This window comes from Peromyscus maniculatus, chromosome 3, assembly GCF_049852395.1.
Source record: "Peromyscus maniculatus bairdii isolate BWxNUB_F1_BW_parent chromosome 3, HU_Pman_BW_mat_3.1, whole genome shotgun sequence".
Classification (NCBI taxonomy): domain Eukaryota; kingdom Metazoa; phylum Chordata; class Mammalia; order Rodentia; family Cricetidae; genus Peromyscus; species Peromyscus maniculatus.
Genome location: NC_134854.1, coordinates 137,973,406 through 137,991,050, shown reverse-complemented (window position 1 = coordinate 137,991,050; position 17,645 = coordinate 137,973,406). Strand labels below are relative to the sequence as shown.

Sequence of the window (17,645 nt, the reverse complement as noted above, 5' to 3'; positions counted from 1 at the left end):
GCTGACAAAGGATCCGAGTCCCAGCAGCAAAGGGGAGAGCAAGCAGAAAGCAGGCAGGAGGCGTGTGCTGACAAAAGAAGGTAAGTAAGCGTGTGGAGTGACGTCCAGCATGGTTAGCTGTTAGGGAAAGATTCAGGAGAGCAATGGCTGGGGCGTGGTTCCGTGGTGGGGGCTTGTTCCGTGTGCTCAAGGTCCTCAGTTTAATAGAAAAGGAGGAGGGAGGGGGGGCGATGCTCAGCTTTCAGATGTAGGTTTGAGTGGCACAAACTGGAGCTGTGTAAGCCTGTAGGTAAGCCTGTAGGTTAACTTGGAGTTTCTCGGTGGAGGGGCCGAAAGGGTTGGGTTTTCAAGCCAGGGAGACCTTGGTATAAATCTCAACCCAGCCTTGTGACCTTGGGAAAAGTCATTTCATCTCACTTTCCATATCCATGAAATGGACACAATACTCTATGATTTAGAGTTGTGTTTGTTTGTGTTAAATTTAATTAACTAATTGATTGGTTTTTTAGATAAGGTCTCCCTCTGTAGACCAGGCTGGCCGCAAACTCGCAGCGATCCTCTTCCTTAGCCCTCGAGTGCAAGTACGCGTGTGTACTGGGAGTACAAGTGTAAGCCACCACCCTTGCCTTGGAGGATTCATTTAATAGACAATTTCAGATGGTATAGGTCCTGCCCTCCCAGGCATCCCTCTAGGAGGCTGTAGGCTGTAAACAGCCAGAGCTCACAGGAGGTGAGGTTTCCTTTCCTTTCCCTCTACACCTACAGGGCATATGTATCAGGCCTAAGAAGCCACAGGGGGCTTCTTCAGGAATCCCGAGGCCTCATTCCAAGAACACTGAGGCATAACAAAGGCTGGGTGTCACTGGCCAGTATACACAAGCACCCTTGTCATGTGTAGGGAGCTGCTGCCTCTCTGTTTTGACAAATGGGGAAACTGAGGCTGAGCTGTCTGACTGTTGTCTGCAGAGTACACATGCCTGCTGAGTCAGGAGCCTGGCTAGCAGTTCTGGAATGCAGAAAAGCCATAAGTCACGCTCAGCTGCTGTACTGACTCCCCGGGACTGTCAGCTGCGTTTCATCACGGTGGGGAGGCTGTGCCGTGAGTCACCCACACTCTGGGCACTGAAGTCATCTGGGTGGAACTAAGCTGGAGCAGGGCCTCCTTGACACCTCAGACAGGTCTGTCCTGACTGTGACATCTGCCCACGTGGAGGTGTGTCTGTCATGCTCCAGGTAAATACCCAAGCAGGTGCTGCAGCAGAGGCAGAGAGGGAAACTGAGGCTCAGGGAGGGAAATGCCTAATGACGGGACTAGAAGACAAACCAAAGATAGAGGATGGCATTGGGGGAGCACTTTCTGTGTACCAGGCATTTAAAGCTGCAGGTGGCAGAAGACGTTCAGACCGGTGGGTCTCGCACATGAGCAGATGTCAGCACAGGCGGGCTAAGATAGCCTGGGGACCCCACAACTTCTGACTGAGCATGTCTGGGAAGGGGCCTGGGGACTTAGCAGTTTCTAAGCGATTTTGGGGTAATTCTGACTCTTGCTCAGCTAAGGATGTAAACGCATTATGAGAGTAATCAAGTTAGTTGTTCGTTATTTTGGAGAAAGAAACTCCCTATGCAGCCCAGGATAGCCTAGAACCCAAATCATCTTGACTACCTTAAGTGCCAGGATTATAAATGTGAACTGCTATGCCCAGCTTAAGAATACCTAATTTAGTTTAGCCTCCTCATACTGGCTTAATAGGGGTCTTGAGCTGGGGTGTGGTGGAGCAGGCCTTTAATCCCAGCATTTGGGAGGCAGATCTTCGTGAGTTAGAGGCTAGCCTGGTCTCCAGAGAGTTCCAGGACAGCCAAGGCAGCTTCACAGAGAAACTCTGTCTCAAAAAACAAACAAATGAACAAACAAACAAAGATAGGAGTCTTGAAGTTTCTTCTTATATACTGCTCTCAGAAGGAAGGCTCATTGTCTAGCCTATCAACGTATTTCATTTCTAGCAAGTTCTTAATTTAGAAGGTGGGATTTTGCATGTGTACTGTGTCCCAGTGAACACTGGCTATCCAGGCTCTACCCCGGTGGCCTCTGAATCACAGTCTCATCAGAAAGGAGCTGCTGGAAGGAGAGTTTCAGTTAGTCTGAGGGTCTCCCTCACCCCCACATCCTCACCCCCACATTATTGAGACCTGTCGGCTGTGCTCTCTGAACCAGGCCCATCACACACACATTTTAAACTTGCAGTGGTACATTAAAAATAGTCAGAGTTTACTAACTTACTTTATAAACCACGTCTACCCAACATGAACTCATCTTAACATCATCAATACAAAAGAAAGGAAGACTGGGCAGGGCATGGTGGTGCATGCTTTCTGTAATAGCTCTTGGAGCCTGGCGGTGATAGGACGCACCTTTGATCCCAGCACTTGGGAGGGAGAGGCAGGCAGATATCTGTACATTCAAGGCCAGCCTGGTCCACAGAGTGAGTTCCAGGACAGTCAAAGCTACACAGAGAAACTCTGTCTTGAAAAACCAAGGGGGAAACAAAAAAACTCTTGGGAGACGGAGACAGGCGTCAGTTTGAAGCCAGCCTGGTGTTGTACATAGTGAGTTTCAGGACAGCCAAGGCTACATAGTGAGACTCGGTCTCAAAAAGAATTATTCTCTATTTTCCATCCAGCCTTTAAAATCCAGCATGCATTTTACATGCCCTGCGCATCTCAGTTCTCCCAGTCACAGTTCCCAGGCCCTGTCACCCCTGTGGCTGGCAGCACTGTCCTTCTCAACATATCCTGGGTCTTCCCATGACCCTACCCCTAGTCCCCTGTCTCCCCATCCCTCAAGACACCCTTCTCAGTCCACAGTGTAGCTTCCAAGAGCTGCCTTCTGAACAGACCTACCATGTGGCTCCCTACTGCGCTCAGGTCCCCATGCAGTTCCTTAGCGTGGCTTCGGAGCTCCTGCGTCTCCAGCTTCCTCTCTGTCTCTTTTAGCTCCAAGGCCCTCACTCATGCCAAATGGAACAATCTGTGTGTTTCCTCAGCGCAGTGGTCAATGGCACTTCTTACCTCCTTCTGCTTGGAGTGCCCCACCCCCACCTCCACCACACACACATCAGGGTATTTCAGATCTCTTACTCATTCAGCAAAATTGACTGAATGTTTTCTACACATTGGTCACTGTCCCCGGTGCTAAAGCAAATACTTTATCAGGAAATCTGCGCAAGAAAATAACATGTGGAGGAGTAAAGCAGACTGAAGAGGATGGAGAGCAGGCTGATCAGGGCAGGCTCCTTGTGGGAAGTGACATTTGAACAGAGACAGAAAGAGTGAAGGAAGGAGCCAGGTGGCTTGCTTTCTTTCTCTTTTTTTCTTTAAAGATTTATTTATGTATTATGTATACAGTGTTCTGCCTGCATGCATGCCTGCCCACCAGAAGAGGGCACCAGATCTCACTACAGATGGCTGTGAGCCACCATGTGGTTGCTGAGAACTGAACTCAGGACCTCTGGAAGAGCAGCCAGTGCTCTTAACCTCTGAGCCATCTCTCTATTACCACCCCGTCAGGTGGCTTTCTAGGGGAGAGTGTTCTGAACAGGACAGCCAGTGAAAAGGCCCTGAGGTGGGTATCTATCTGGGATGTTTGGAGCATTTTCCAGCATGGCACAAATTGGAGGGGAGGGAGGGTTACCATGGAGTCAAGGTCAGAACAAGAGGCATGGGGCAGATGGCAAAGGACTTTGTGGGAACCGGCTGTGTCCCAAGAACTGGAGGCTATGCACAGTGGGGGTGGAGCTGAAGCGACTGCCCAGGTGGACCACGGTGGAGGGGATGGCCCAAGCAGGGCAACCGTGATGGTGGCGGTGGAAGTGGGGGGGGGCCGGGACTGGGGACAACGCAGAGGCTGTCCAGTAGGACTTGCCTCACAGGTCGAGTGTATGCTGAACTTGAGAGAACAGTCAAGGCTTGGGCCTGAGCTTAGGATGTGGGTGGCTCCTTTTCCAGGAAGCTCCTGGCTTTGCCTTTATCCCTGCTGACTGGTACTCTTGGGTCAGCGACAGCACAGAGTGACTGATGAGTGAGCACAAGGCAGAGGTGGCAGCGGTGTGAGGCTTCCTGCCTCTTGAGGACTCAGTTCCTACCCATCCTAGACAGGTGCTGCTCTCCTGACCTGCCCTAGCTTTGGCCCAGTTTCCCTTCCCAGGAGAAGCACCGCCCTAGCTTTCAGCCCCTCTCCATGGTCCCTGGGCTCCCTGTTCCTCTGCATATACATACCACTCCAGCCCCGGCTTCCAGGAACAGGGAGCATGGCAGTGTCTTCTGACTTGCAGGGCAGGTCAGGACACATGGCTGGGACCTGAATCAACCTCCCCGAGCAAAGAGGGGTTACCCAAGACCAGCCCTCAACTCCTCCCTTCCTGGAGCCTGTCACAGCCCAGGGCGGCCCAACATGGTTGCCACTGGGGGCTTGAGGTTGCAGTGTGATCCTGGGATCTGCAGCAGGGTGTATGCCAACCCCTGCTCCTCCTAGGATGCTGGGGGGAAAGAGGCAAGCCAGACAGGAAGGCCTGGGGGCTGATAGCACCCCGGGAAGGAATGCCACAACACCCGGATGAGCCAGTGAGGCCCAGGGGCAACGTCATGGTTGCCCCGCCCTCGGCTGTCACGGTGCCATGGCCTCTCCTTCCCCAGCCGGGCCACATTCACAATCAGCACACCGCTCGCCTTGCTGCTCCCATGAGCCCAGAGACTCCAGGTAATGGGACGTGGGACTGGTCAAGCGAAGGGTGGGTGGGTGGTATGGGGAGGATTGGGAGAAACGGTTGATCCTTGGGCTTGGCTCTGTGTGAGTCCTTTGTGGACCTGGGATGGAAGCCCCCAACTCTGTACCTTCTGGGCTCCCTGAGGGCCCCCAGTCTCCGTTGTGAATGAAGTCAGGCAAGGATGGACCATTTGCCCCCATGGTGGTTTCGACACTTCTGTCAGCTTAGGCCTGCCCACAGTCCATGGCCGGCTCTGACTCCTATCACTGGCTTGTGTGGACGTTTAGAAAACCCTTGCTCAGCCGGGCGGTGGTGGCGCACGCCTTTAATCCCAGCACTCGGGAGGCAGAGCCAGGCGGATCTCTGTGAGTTCGAGGCCAGCCTGGGCTACCAAGTGAGTTCCAGGAAAGGCGCAAAGCTACACAGAGAAACCCTGACTCAAAAAAAAAAAAAAAAAAAAAAAAAAAAAAGAAAACCCTTGCTCTCCCTGACCCTCAGTTTCCCCATTTGGAAATGAAGGCTTTAGCTAAGTATCTATAGGCTTTTCTCACTCTGCTGTGGTGGAACCCCACAGCTTAGGGATGCAAAGGTCTCTGCCTCTAGCTTAGCTCAGGTAAAGCCACCACCCTCCCTCCTGGAAGAGGAAGTCCTCTCCAACCCCCCTGTCAGCCAGGAGACCCAGCCAGGTTAGGAAACATGGGAGAACCTATGCTGAAAGGCACCTGTGTGTGAAAACGCTGAAACAGAGGAAGGGGAAGGGGAAGGAGGCAGGCCCCGCTCCCAGGCAGAGCCTTTCATCAAGTGGGATAGTCCCCTGGGGAGAGGGTGCTGGCAGACCCCAGGAAGCCCTACCCAGCCTTCTTGGGGTCATTTCTCCCCATGGTAGCCATCCTTACCCTGTGGTCTCTGCCCAGAGCATCCTGGTCTTCAAACCTCTAATAGGCCTCTTTTTTTTTTTTTTTAAGATTTATTTATTTTATTATATATACAGAAGAGGGCACCAGATCTCATTACAGATGGCTATGAGCCACCATGTGGGTACTGAGAATTGAACTCAGGACCTCTGGAAGAGCAGCCAGTGCTCTTAACCTCTGAGCCATCTCTCCAGCCCCTCCAACAGGCCTTTTAAGGGGCCAGAGAGGTTATCCAAGAGTGCTTATTATTTTCTTTTGTTCTGTTCAAAACTGCCCCAGGGAATCCAGGGCCCTACCTAGAGCTTGGGAGCATGTGCTAGGGGAGGCATGGTGGAAAATAACCTGTGTGTGTGTGTGTGTGTGTGTGTGTGTGTGTGTGTGTGTGTGTGTGTCGGGGGGGGGTCCTGTTTAGGGTCAAACAAGCAGATCTGTAAGGCATAGGACTAGAACTCAGGGTGATGTGGCCCTCTGCAACACTAGGTCACCTGGACTCTGAAGTTCTCCTAAAGCTGCTTTCTCAGCCATGACTGTTCCCGCTCTCTTTCTTTGTCTCTGTCTCTTTCTCTCTCTGAAACAGCTTTGTTGAACGAAGCATGACAACATATACCTGTAATCCCAGTACTTGAGAGGTGATGTCAGGAGAATCAGGAGTTCAGTCACCCTCAGCTACATAATAAATTCAAAGCCAGCCTGGGCTACATGAGACCCTGTCTCACCTGCCCCTGTCAACAAAACTACTTTATTGATAGATGGAATTTACTTACCATAATATCTCTATCTATCTACTATTTATCTATCTATCTATCTATCTATCTATCTATCTATCTATCTATCTATCTATCTATCTCTATCTCTATCTCTATCTCTATCTCTATCTCTATCTCTATCTCTATCTCTATCTCTATCTCTATCTCTATATCTATATCTATATCTATATCTATATCTATATCTATATCTGTATCTCTCTCCCCCCACCTTCCCAAAACAGGGTTTCTTTGTGTAACAGCCCTGGTTGTCCTGGAACTTCCTCTGTACATCAGGCTGACTTAAAGTTCACAAAGATCCGCCTGCTTCTGCCTCCCAAGTGTTGGGATTAAAGGCATGTGCCACACTTGGCAGTCTTTCCCTCTCTACAAGGTTTGGTGCAGAGGTTTCTCATCTCTCATTGAGTTCTACGACCTTGACGATCACATTTAAAACACTTCTCAGATAGAGCTATCTGGGGCACTTTTCACAGTGGGCACTTCCTCCATGAGAACTAATTGGCTTGACCCAATGGATGTAGCATTTCAGACTGTAAAAATGTGTTGTTTATTTATTTGTGGCTATGTATGGGGTACATGTGTGCGCATGTGTGCACACGCAAATGTGGAGATCAGAGGACAGTTTTGGGGGTCAGATCTTTCCTTCCACAATGTGAGCCATGGGAAATGGAACTCAGGTTGTCAGGTTTGGTGTCAAGCACCTTTACCTGCTAAGTCATCTTGCTGGCCCGTGCCTGGGTAGTTCATATGCATGGAGTATGTGGTCCCTTTTTACTTGGATGCTCACCCACCCAGTTCCAGATCACCCTTCCTTCCCCCACATGGCTGGATAGTTCTGTTTATGCCTTGTTTTGTGTATCCATTTACCAGTTGATGGAGATTTGGGTTGTTACCACTTCTCAGCTATTTCGAATGATGCAGCCACAAGCATTCATGTGCTGGTCTCTGTATAAATATGGGTTTTCACTTCTTTTAAAATTTTCTTTTTAAATTATACTTACTTATTTAGTGGGTGGGTGGGTACATCGTGTGTTTGTGTACAAGTGCACATGTCATCACAGCGCATGTGTAGAAGTTGAAGTACACCTCGCTGGAGTTTGTTCTCTCCTACTGTTAGGTCCGGGGATTGAACTGAGGTTGTCGGGCTTGGTGGCAAGCACTTTAACCTACTGGGTCTTCTTGCCAACCCTATACCTAGGAGTGGAATCTTGCATCAGCTGGTAACTATGATTAGCATTTTGAGGGACTGTCAGACTGTTCCCCAGGGCTGGCTACACATTCTTACCTTGTCACCACAACCCATGAGGGCGCTCTCTAGTGTCTTCTCATCCTTGCCAACACCTGGGACTTCCTGTCTCATTTTAACCGTGCCAGTGGGAGTGAAGTGGAATCCCATTGCGGTTTTGAATTGTGTTTGCCTAATGAATAATGATGTAGAGATCTATCGGATGTGTATGAGAAACATCTGTTCATATCCTCTGCCCACTTTTAAACTGGGCTAGATGTCATTTTATTGCAACACACACACACACACACACACACACACACACACACACACACACACACCAGCAACAACACGAACCAGCAAAGAGACATCCAGAGCAAACGCTAATCCAGTTCTGAACATGGAGCAGCCATCTCCAGATCATCAGCCACTGGATGAGAACCCAGCGCTCAGTGTACTGTACGGCTGCGCTGACCCGCTTTGGTTAGGTACAGCAATGCATTTTCAACTTACCTCCGACTCACAGTGTGTCGTCAGGACCCAACCCCACTGTAAGTCGGTAAGCATCCGGGTCTACATGTTAGGCACTGTGTACTCGTGTCCTGAGGCCTGATAGCCACAGGGAGTGAAGATGGCCGCCGAGACGGGGTGATAGCCACTTTTTTTTTTTAAGTGCCTTTCTTGCTAGTGATCCAATAATCAATTTTGCTCAGGTGACAGTTGCATGTCCTCTGTGATAACAAGGCTAGCAGAGGACTTGGGAGTGCAGCGGCTGGGCTGGCTGAACTTTTCCTGTTCTCTCTTGTACTTCCGCAATTAGCTCTATCTCCATCCGCGGTTTCTTTCCGGGGACTCCGAAGGCACTCGTTCACTCTTGGGCTGATTCAGGGATAGCTGTATAGTCCGAGTCTCACATCTACCCAGTGGGGCTCCTGCATGCTGCTTGTACCTCAGCCTGCATTGTGGGGCTCCTCACTGGCCTTGGGGACACTGCACAGGGACACTTGTGCTCTGCCTGGCACAGGCTACGGGTGCACATCAGGATTGTACTATGTGCTATTAGCTGCTTTTTTTATTTAAAGTGCAGTAGAAAAAGGATCCTGTGTCACAGAACAAACCTTTAATCCCAGTACCCCAGGAGTCAAGTGTATCTCTCTAAGTTTACAGCCAGCATGCTCTACATAGGGAGTTACAGGACAGCCAGGGATACACAATGAGACCCTGCCTCAAAAAAAAAAAAATTAGTAGAAAAAGACAAACAAACTTTGTTTCTGTTCTGGAGATGTTTGTCCCAGGGGCTAATAGGTTCTGGGCTGAGAACATAGTTACTAACCACTACTGCTCACAAATTGGATTCCACACTTGGCTGTGCTCTGGGCCACCCTAAAGCAGTTGTTTTGAGAAAAATGACTTCATGTACTGAGCAGAATGGTTTCACAGCCCAAATGGGAGTGGCCCTGCACTGACCCTGGGCAGCAGCCTGGGCTTGTTCAGATAGTGTTCCCCTCTAGACTGAGTCCCTGTTCCTCCAGCACAGCTATTAGATGGAGTCTTGGGATCCCACATCCTGTGGGTTTTGTCGGTCTCTCCAGATCGTGTTCTGTGCAGAGCATGAGCCCAAGGATGAAGGATGGGGAGACGGGGGTCCTCTTCCTCACTTGGACTCTGCTTCTATTCATATGACCTGTGGCTGTGCTAGCTTGGCTCTGTGCCTACTTGGTGGCCTATACTGCCACTTTAGGCCATGGTGATCGGTCAACTACTGTGTTGCACAGCACGCTAGATGCTTACCTTTCAAGTTCTCTTTTAAAAAGCTCAGATCAGCTGGGCGATGGTGGCGCACGCCTTTAATCACAGCACTGGGGAGGCAGAGGCAGGTGGATCTCTGTGAGTTTGAGGCCAGCCTGGCTACAGAGGGAGTTCCAGGAAAGGTGCCAAACCTACACAGAGAAACCCTGTCTCGAAAAAAACCAAAGCTCACATCTTCAGGAGTTCAAGGCCGGACAGCTACATGAACTCCTTTCTCAAACAAACATCTGAGATCTAAGTCAGGTATAGTAGTGTACACCTGTAATTCCAGCGCCTGGAAGGCTGAGTTAGGAAGGTTGTAAACTGGAGGCCAGCCTGGGATACATGCAGAGACCATGTCTCAGAAGAGTTGCTTAATCTGGATTGTTAACGTGACAGGATTTAGACTCACCATGGAAACACACCTCTGAGGATGTTTCCAGGAAGGTTTAGCTGAGGAGAGAAGACCCACCCTGAATGTGGGCAGTCCAGCCTTATGGGCTGTGGTCCTAGATCAAATAAAAAAGAAAATTCAAGCTGAGCACCCAGTATATCTCTCCATTCTTCCTAACAATGTGACCAGCTGCCTCAGGCTCCTTCCCATGGTGATGATGTCAAACCACGAGCTGAGAGAAACTCTTTCTTCCTTAGAAAATGAAATAAAACAGACAACAAAAGGTAAACCCACCTCAGCTCTATTGAGCAGTCTTCCAACTGGCCCGCCATTCCTTTTCCATCAGGAGTGTCACCCTCGACAATCCCTTTCATCGTCTCAGCTCAGCCCAGGTGTCAATCTCAGATCCTCTGCAGTTCCCAGTCCCTGGCAGCAGCCTCAGTTCTGTCCTGGCCACAGGTCCATTGGGGACGCTGGCTGCACAGTGTGGGTTGGTGCCCCACCATTACCCTGGCCTGCATTGGGACAAAACAGTAGATGAAGTAGAAACTGCGATGTCTTCCTTCTTTCCCTCCGAGCAGCTCTGTGCCAGTAGTCCCCTTTCCATCACCATAACAATATACCTCAGATAATCGATTTAGCACAGGGAAGGTTGGCCAAGCAAGAGGTACATGCTTATAATCCCAACACTCAGGAGATTGAGGCAGAAGGTGGCCAGCCTGGGCTACACAGAAAGACCTCATCTCAAGAAAAAAAATAATAACAAAAACAGACTAGGATGCAGCTCAATTGGGAGAGTACTTGCTTAGCGTACATGAGGATCCCGGTTTGGTCTCCAGCACTGGAAAAACCACGCATGGTGGCCCATGCCTATGATCCCTGGTGCTGGAGAGGCGGGAGCAGGGTGATCAGAAGTTCAAGGTCATTTTCAGATATATAAAAGGATTGAAGGCAGCCTGAAGAAACAACGGAAAAGGGTGTGGGTGGTGTGGAGTGAGGGAAGGAATTGGCTGAAGTTCAGCCCGTGATCAACTTGCCGTGGGCCTGGGGTCCAGAGGTACAGCATGGGAGGAGCATAAGGAAGAGTGAGCCAGAGAACCAGGCTTCCATGGTCCCCTTCAAGGACATGCCTCCCAGTCACCCGGCTTCTGCCCACTAGGCCCCTCCTACTGGGAAGCTGAGGAATGTTGCAGGCCTGCTCTTTAAAACAAACAACAACAACAAAAAAAGCATTTTAATTACATTTATTAACTTATTTGTGTGCACACGAGCGTGTGTTCCGAGGCGTGTGTGTGTGGAAGTTAACTTGTGGGAGCCAGTCCCGAGGATGCAGCTCAAGTTGTCCATCTTTATAGCAGTTGCCTTTGCCCACTGGGCCACCTCACCAGCTTAAGCTTGTTTCTTTCAGTTCTGTGTGTGTGTGTGTGTGTGTGTGTGTGTGTGTGTGTGTGTGTGTGTGTGTGTGTTTGCACATGCGCACATCAGCTCGTGTGCATGTGGCGACCAGAGGACAAGCTTAGGTCTTATTCCTTGGGACCCATCCACCTTGTTTGTTCTTTGAAATTCTTGTTGTTGTTTTATTATGTGTGTGGGTTGCTCTGCCTGCATGAGAGTGCCTGGTGACTGCAAAGGCCAGAAGTGGGCATTGGATCCCCGGGACTGGAGTTTCAGGAGGTTGTGAGCTGTCAACTCCGAATTCCATCTCAGGTCCTCTGGAAGAATAGCCAGTTTTCTTAACCACCGAGCCACATCTCCAGCTACCCACCTTGCTGTCTGAGACAGGATTTTTCACTAGTCCTGGGGCTTAAAGATTATGTGAGGCTGGCTGGTCGTCAAGGCCCCTGGATCTGCCTGTCTCTGCGTCTCTAGCATCAAGATTACACGTATGCACCATAGGCCTGGCTCTTTGTGTGGATTCTGGGCATTGAACTCAGGTCCTTTTGCTTGCGAGCTGAGCACTTTGCTGACTGAACCATCTCCTCAGCTCTCAGAACTGCTTTTGACGAAGCACCTACTATGTGTGGGAGACACATGGTTCCTGCTCACAGGAGCTCAGTGACTTTCTCAGCTCGACCCTCATAGAAGCCCTTGCGGCATAATGGCACCAACCATCTCCCCCAGGGGGAAACAGGCTTACAAAAGTGAAATGGCAAAGCGGGAGTGAAGCAGGGACACAGACTTTGAATGTCCCCCTCCCCCACGCTAGAATGGCCTAATCCGGACCCTGTCTGTGAATGAAGAATAAGACGAAAGGTATGAGAACCTGTGCACTCTCCTGCCGGCAGCCACCGTGAGCTCCAAAGGAGGAGAGAGATGCAGAGGAGGCAAGTGACATGTCCACTGGCTCAGGGGACATGGTGGCAGCCTCAGGATACTCCAGGGCCAGGCTCTTGGGCTGCTCCCTCTGCAGCTCCCTCTGCAGCTCTTGCAGCCCTGCTCTGAGGCAGGTACTTGTACTGGTCGGTCACACCTCACATCCTGCTGCTGGTAAGAAGGCCTCTGTGGTCTGTGTCCTGGGGTCACATGGGTTATGTTTGATTCAGCTCAAACCCCAGCAGTTCTGACTGATGTGTCCGAAAGGCAGGCACTGGCCACAGTGGGCAGTGACAGCCTCCAGGCCTGGATTCCAGGGGGAGATTCCAACCCTGAGGTCCTCAAGGCTGTGTGGAAAGCACTGGACTGCATTCTGGGGACAAGAACTGGGCTCTTGCACAGTCTAAGAGAGAGTCAGGAGTATTCTTTCCTACAAGCCTCAGAGTCTTTAATATTCATATTACACAAGCCTCACAATTCAGAAAAAAAAAAGCTCCCTGCTGTCCTCACAAGATGTTAAATGCTGTTCTAGTTTCTCTGACAGATCCTATCATGCCCGAGCCCCAAGGTTCTTTGAAATTAGACAGGTTAACCTTGAAGGCTTTATCTAGACGGGAGTGCTCTGTACTAGACTGTCAGCTCTGGAAGGGCCCCACAGAGATGGGGAAACTGGTCCAAAGCAATCCAGCAGTGGTTGGGGAGGGGAGGCTGGAAGCAGGCCAACCATATGGGAGCGGTTCTGGCGGCGGGCCATAGTCCAGCTACAGGTGGAGAACAATTAGATCACCACCACATTCTCATCTTGCTCCTGATGTTGGATCCCCGACTTAAAACCTCCACAGAGTCTCAGGAATTCACGGCCACCATGCTCCCAGGAAACCAGATCATTAGTTACATCTGGGAGACACTGTATATCTAGAAGAGAGGGGAGCTTATGTTTTATGTGCAATATTTTAGGCTTTGGTTTGTTTTATTTTTTTGAGACAGGGTTTCTCTGTGTAGCCCTGGCTGTCCTGGAACTCACTTTGTAGACCAGGCTGGCCTCCTACTCAAGAGATCCGCCTGCCTCTGCCTTCTGATGGGATTAAAGGAACACACTGCCATGCCTGGCTTATTTTAGACTTTATAATTTAATTCCCATAGTGTTCTGAATAACAGAGATTAGCATCCCATTGTACAGTTGGGGAAATTGAGACACAGTCTGGCAGTAGAGACAAGAATAAGAACTCAGCAATGAACAGTTCTGAAGTTCGATCCCCTTCTCGGGCCTCATGGGAAGGTGCAGTGAACCAGACCTTCTGGGGCCTTCTCAGGTTTTGGCTGGCTAGTGAGGAAGGAAATACTCTTGACTTTGCTGACCTTGGAACTTGGGGTTCCAGGAGTACCATGGGCTCAGAGAGGAAACCTGGTGGGTGGGAGGTGACTCAGCAGGCACCGTGCTTACTACACAGGCAGGATCTGAGTTCAGATCCCCAGCACTCACATAAAAAGCTAGGCATGGTGGCATGTGCCAGTGCTGGGAGAGTGGAGGCCGAGGGACCCTGGGGACCTGATGGCTAGACAATATGGTCAAACTGGGGAGTGCCAGGTTCAGGAAAGCTCAGTCTCCAAAAACAAAAACAAAAACAAAAAAGGCAATACAGGCAGATCTGATGTCAACCTCTGCATCTACACATGCATGCACAGGCAAGCACATCTGTATACACACACACACACACACACACACACACACACACACACACACACACACACACACAATAGCTGGTTTGGGAAGAAGGAAGCCAAGTAGTTGCTGAGCTGCTGGGCTAGGCACTGAGTTACAGATGAATAGGTCCTTGGGACTGAAAAGATGGCTCAGTAGTTAAGTAGAGGACCTGAGTTCCTGTGCCTCCCAACAGCCAGTTCTAGGGGGATCTGATCCCTCTGGTCTCCATGGGGACTGTGCTCAAGTGTACATACCCACATAAACACAGTTTAAGATATTTTTTTTAAAAAACACAACAAACAAACAAATAAAAAACCAGATCAAGTAGGTCCTCCGTAGTGTTCGAATTCGAATGCCAGAAACTGTAAATTAGGTTGATGGCCACGGGAATTCACAACTGCACCTGGGCCAGGTGTGGTGGTGCATTCCTTTCATCCCAGCTACTCAGGAAGCTGAATCCGGGAGTTCTAGGCTGTAGTGTGATATGCCGATTGGATTTTTGCACGGTTTGACATAAATATGGTGATCAGTTATGGGATCATACCTGAGAATAGCCACTATACTCCAGCCTGCGCCTGGTGTGCCCACAAGGTTCCTTAAAGGTGGGCAACAGGGGGCAGCAGGTGGAGGTCAGAGCAAGGCTATGGGAAGACTTGAGCTGACACTGTACATCTTGAAGACAAAGGCTGCTTTGGGGACCCTAGAGCAGGGGTGGAGCATGAGGACGGGGGTGGGGCATGAGGATGGGGGTGGGGCATGAGGATGGGGGTGGGGTGGCAGACATTACTCTGGATGATAGAAAAAAAGGGAAGGTGGGTATGGTGGTGCATGCTTGTAATCTTAGTGCTTGGGCTGTCGAGGCAGGAGGATCAGGAGTACAAAGGTCAGCCCTGGCTACATAGCAAGTTCAAGGCCAGTCTGGCCAGCTTAAGATCAGGTCTCAGTAAATGAAGAGAAAAAAGTCTTCAGGACAGCCTCCAGAGAGGAATGTAGCCTTGTCTACATCTAGGTTTTAGCCCAAGAATATCCGTCTTACATCTGACTGTTTCTCTCCCTCCCTCCTCTGTACATAAATATATAAGTAAGCCAGGCAGTGGTGGTGCCTTTAATCCCAGCACTCGGGAGACAGAGCCAGGTGGATCTCTCTGAGTTCGAGACCAGCCTGGTCTGAGTGAGATCCAGGACAGGCACCAAAACTACATAAAGAAACCCTGTCTCGAAAAAAATACCAAAGAAAAAAAGAAGAAAAGAAAAAGAAAAAGAAAAAGAAAGAAAGTGAAAATAGGCTTGAGGGTGCAGTCTCAGTGGGTGCTGAGGGCCTGGTTCAATCCCCGGCACTGAAATAAAGAGAAGGCCACGATGACCTTCCACCACTGTGTTAACTACTAAATGTCTTTTGTTTTGAGCCGCTGTGATTGTGGATGTCTCTTACAGCAGCCATCAAAAATGCTCAAGGGGCGGAACCAGGTTCTGGGGGTGTGGTCTTGTAAAGTCGATTTGATTTTCCTCCATCCCTGTCCTGCACTTCCTAAAATCCCTAATGTCTCCATGGCCCCTGTGCCTGTGCAGCCTCGTGAGTATTGGGGGTACACCAGGCTGGGCTTTGGAGGTGGAGGGAGCTCCAGATGAGCTCTGGTCCCAGAAAGACAAGGTAAGACTGGAGGACTGGGACATTCACCCAGGGACTGGAGGAGCGACTGAAGGTCACCACGGCCAGTCGCACCTGCATAATGAAGCCTTGTGGGTGAAGACTCACAAGGACAGGTGGCACACTGCAGGGCATCTGTGTTTATCTGTGAGCACAAGGCCGCTGTGCCTCCCACAGGGGACGAAACAAACCAGGGCCAGGCTCGCTCTGTTTCTGTTGTTGCTATTGCTGTTTGCTTGAGACAGAGTCTCATGTAACCCAGGATGGCCTTCAGCTCTCTCTGTGTAGCCAAAGGTGACCTTAAATTCTGCAATTTCCTGCCTCCATCTCCCCAGGGCTAGGATTACAGGTGTGGGCCACCATAACCATTCTATGTGCTTCTGGAGGTGAAGCCAGGGTCTTGTGCATGCTAAGTGAACACTACCAACGGAGCCACAGTCCCTGTCCTGCTTTTTCTCTTGATCTCCCTCCCTCCCTCCCCTCTCTTCTTTCCTTCCTCCTCCTTCTTTACCATTTTTTGAGACAGGGTCTCACTATGTATCCCTGGCTGGCCTGGAACTCACTATGTAGAGCAGGCTGGCTTCAAACTCACACAGATCTACCCGCTTCTGCCTCCTGCGTGTTGGACTAAGGTGTGCGCCACCCTGCCCAGTCCTCCTTTCTCTCTTCACCTCTGTTTTTCTCAGCTCCCCAAAGTCCATTTCAACTCAAAGGAAATCATGTGTTATACGGTTTGGTTTCTGTGGTGCTGGCAAGGAACCCAGGGCCTTGCTCACTCTACCGCTGAGCTACAGTCCTGCCCAGGCCATGACTTCTGAACCTGAGAGGCTCCTCCTGGCAAACTCTGTGTGGTCCTGCATGCTTCTTGGTGAGCTCATGTCCCTAGGTGTTGGGCAGTGTCCTGCAGATAAAACCTTGACGGTGACATTTTTTAAAGCTGTGTACGCTTTCTTGTAGTTGGGGCAAAGATACTAAAAGAGAAAGGGCCACCTCAGGCCTTGCCTCTAAGATGTGTCCATTTGCCTCTTCTGATGGGTCAGTGCCATACTGCCCAAGAAAGCTGGCTTTGGTATGTGCCCCTGTAGTCCCTGCTACTCAGAAGGGAGGATGGCTTGAGCTCAGAAGTATAAGACTAGCTTGGGTTATATAGCAAGACCTCCTCCTGAAAAAAAAAAAAAAAACCAAAAACATGCCCTCGAAGTTCCCTGGGCTATTCCCTAGGGAACACTCCCTCTGGTGTCTGGATTGGCTAAATCTAAGCCAGGGCAGCAGAATTTCATAATGCTGCTAGTGACTGTTAATGGCTTCCTTCCTGATGCTAAGGACAGGCTTGGGCAGAGGGTGCCAGCTGTGCTCCAGTAGTCTCCCCACCTGGGCAGCACAGCAGCCCTTGTTCAGCCCCTTCCAAGCTATGGGTGCCTGGCAGGCTCCTCAGCTTCTCTATGCCTTGGCATTCTTAGCTATAAAATGGGTACAATCACAGTGAGAGGGTAGTGGCTGCTGTTAGAACATTGCCCAGCAGGTAGTGAGCCCCGAGAGTTGTTTCATCATTGTCACAGTCGTCGTCGTTGTCATCCTCCTCCTCCTCCTCCTCCTCGTTACCAGCATCATCTTTTGCTCTGTGCCTCCCCCTATCCAAGTAGGGAATGAGAGTCAGGGACATAAATCAGCCTGAGTCCCCACCTTGTCTAGGTTCACAATCTTGTGAGGATGTCAGACCCTCTGAGGAGCCCTACCTGAAGCATGACGTATAGGCGTGTGGAAGTCACTGGCTTTCACGTCAGTAATATTTATGTAACAGGTGTGTGTGTGTGTGTGTGTGTGTGTGTGTGTGTGTGCAAATGCAAAACAGATTAGTTTGCATTTCCTCCCTCACCCACAACCACTAAGCATTTCCCAGCAGGCCACTGCATCTGTTCCTGTCCACTAACAAGGGAACACATGGCTACACCCAACTTCAAGGGATTGTGGGAAATGTAGTCTCCGGCTGGTAGTTTCCTGATTGTCTAAAATCAGGAGGTTGGACCCAGCCACATGTATCTCTCCCTCTTTCCCCTCCCACACCCCCAAACACCCCCCTCCAAATAAATCTGCTCTGCTAGCCATTTGGATTTAGACACACCTCTAGTGACCT

The 17,645-nt window shown here is 50.2% G+C and overlaps 1 protein-coding gene across 2 annotated transcripts in view; it reads left to right on the top strand.

Moving 5' to 3' along the window:
• The first annotated feature begins 4,427 nt into the window (after positions 1-4,427).
• Positions 4,428-17,645, top strand: part of Tmem40 (transmembrane protein 40) — a 29,322-nt gene continuing 16,104 nt past the window's right edge. For both annotated transcript variants that reach the window (XM_042273876.2, XM_042273875.2), the window contains exon 1: positions 4,428-4,753. In XM_042273876.2, the coding sequence (XP_042129810.1) occupies positions 4,594-4,753 (160 nt within the window). In that variant the 5' untranslated portion in view covers positions 4,428-4,593. The remainder of the gene's footprint in view (positions 4,754-17,645) is intronic.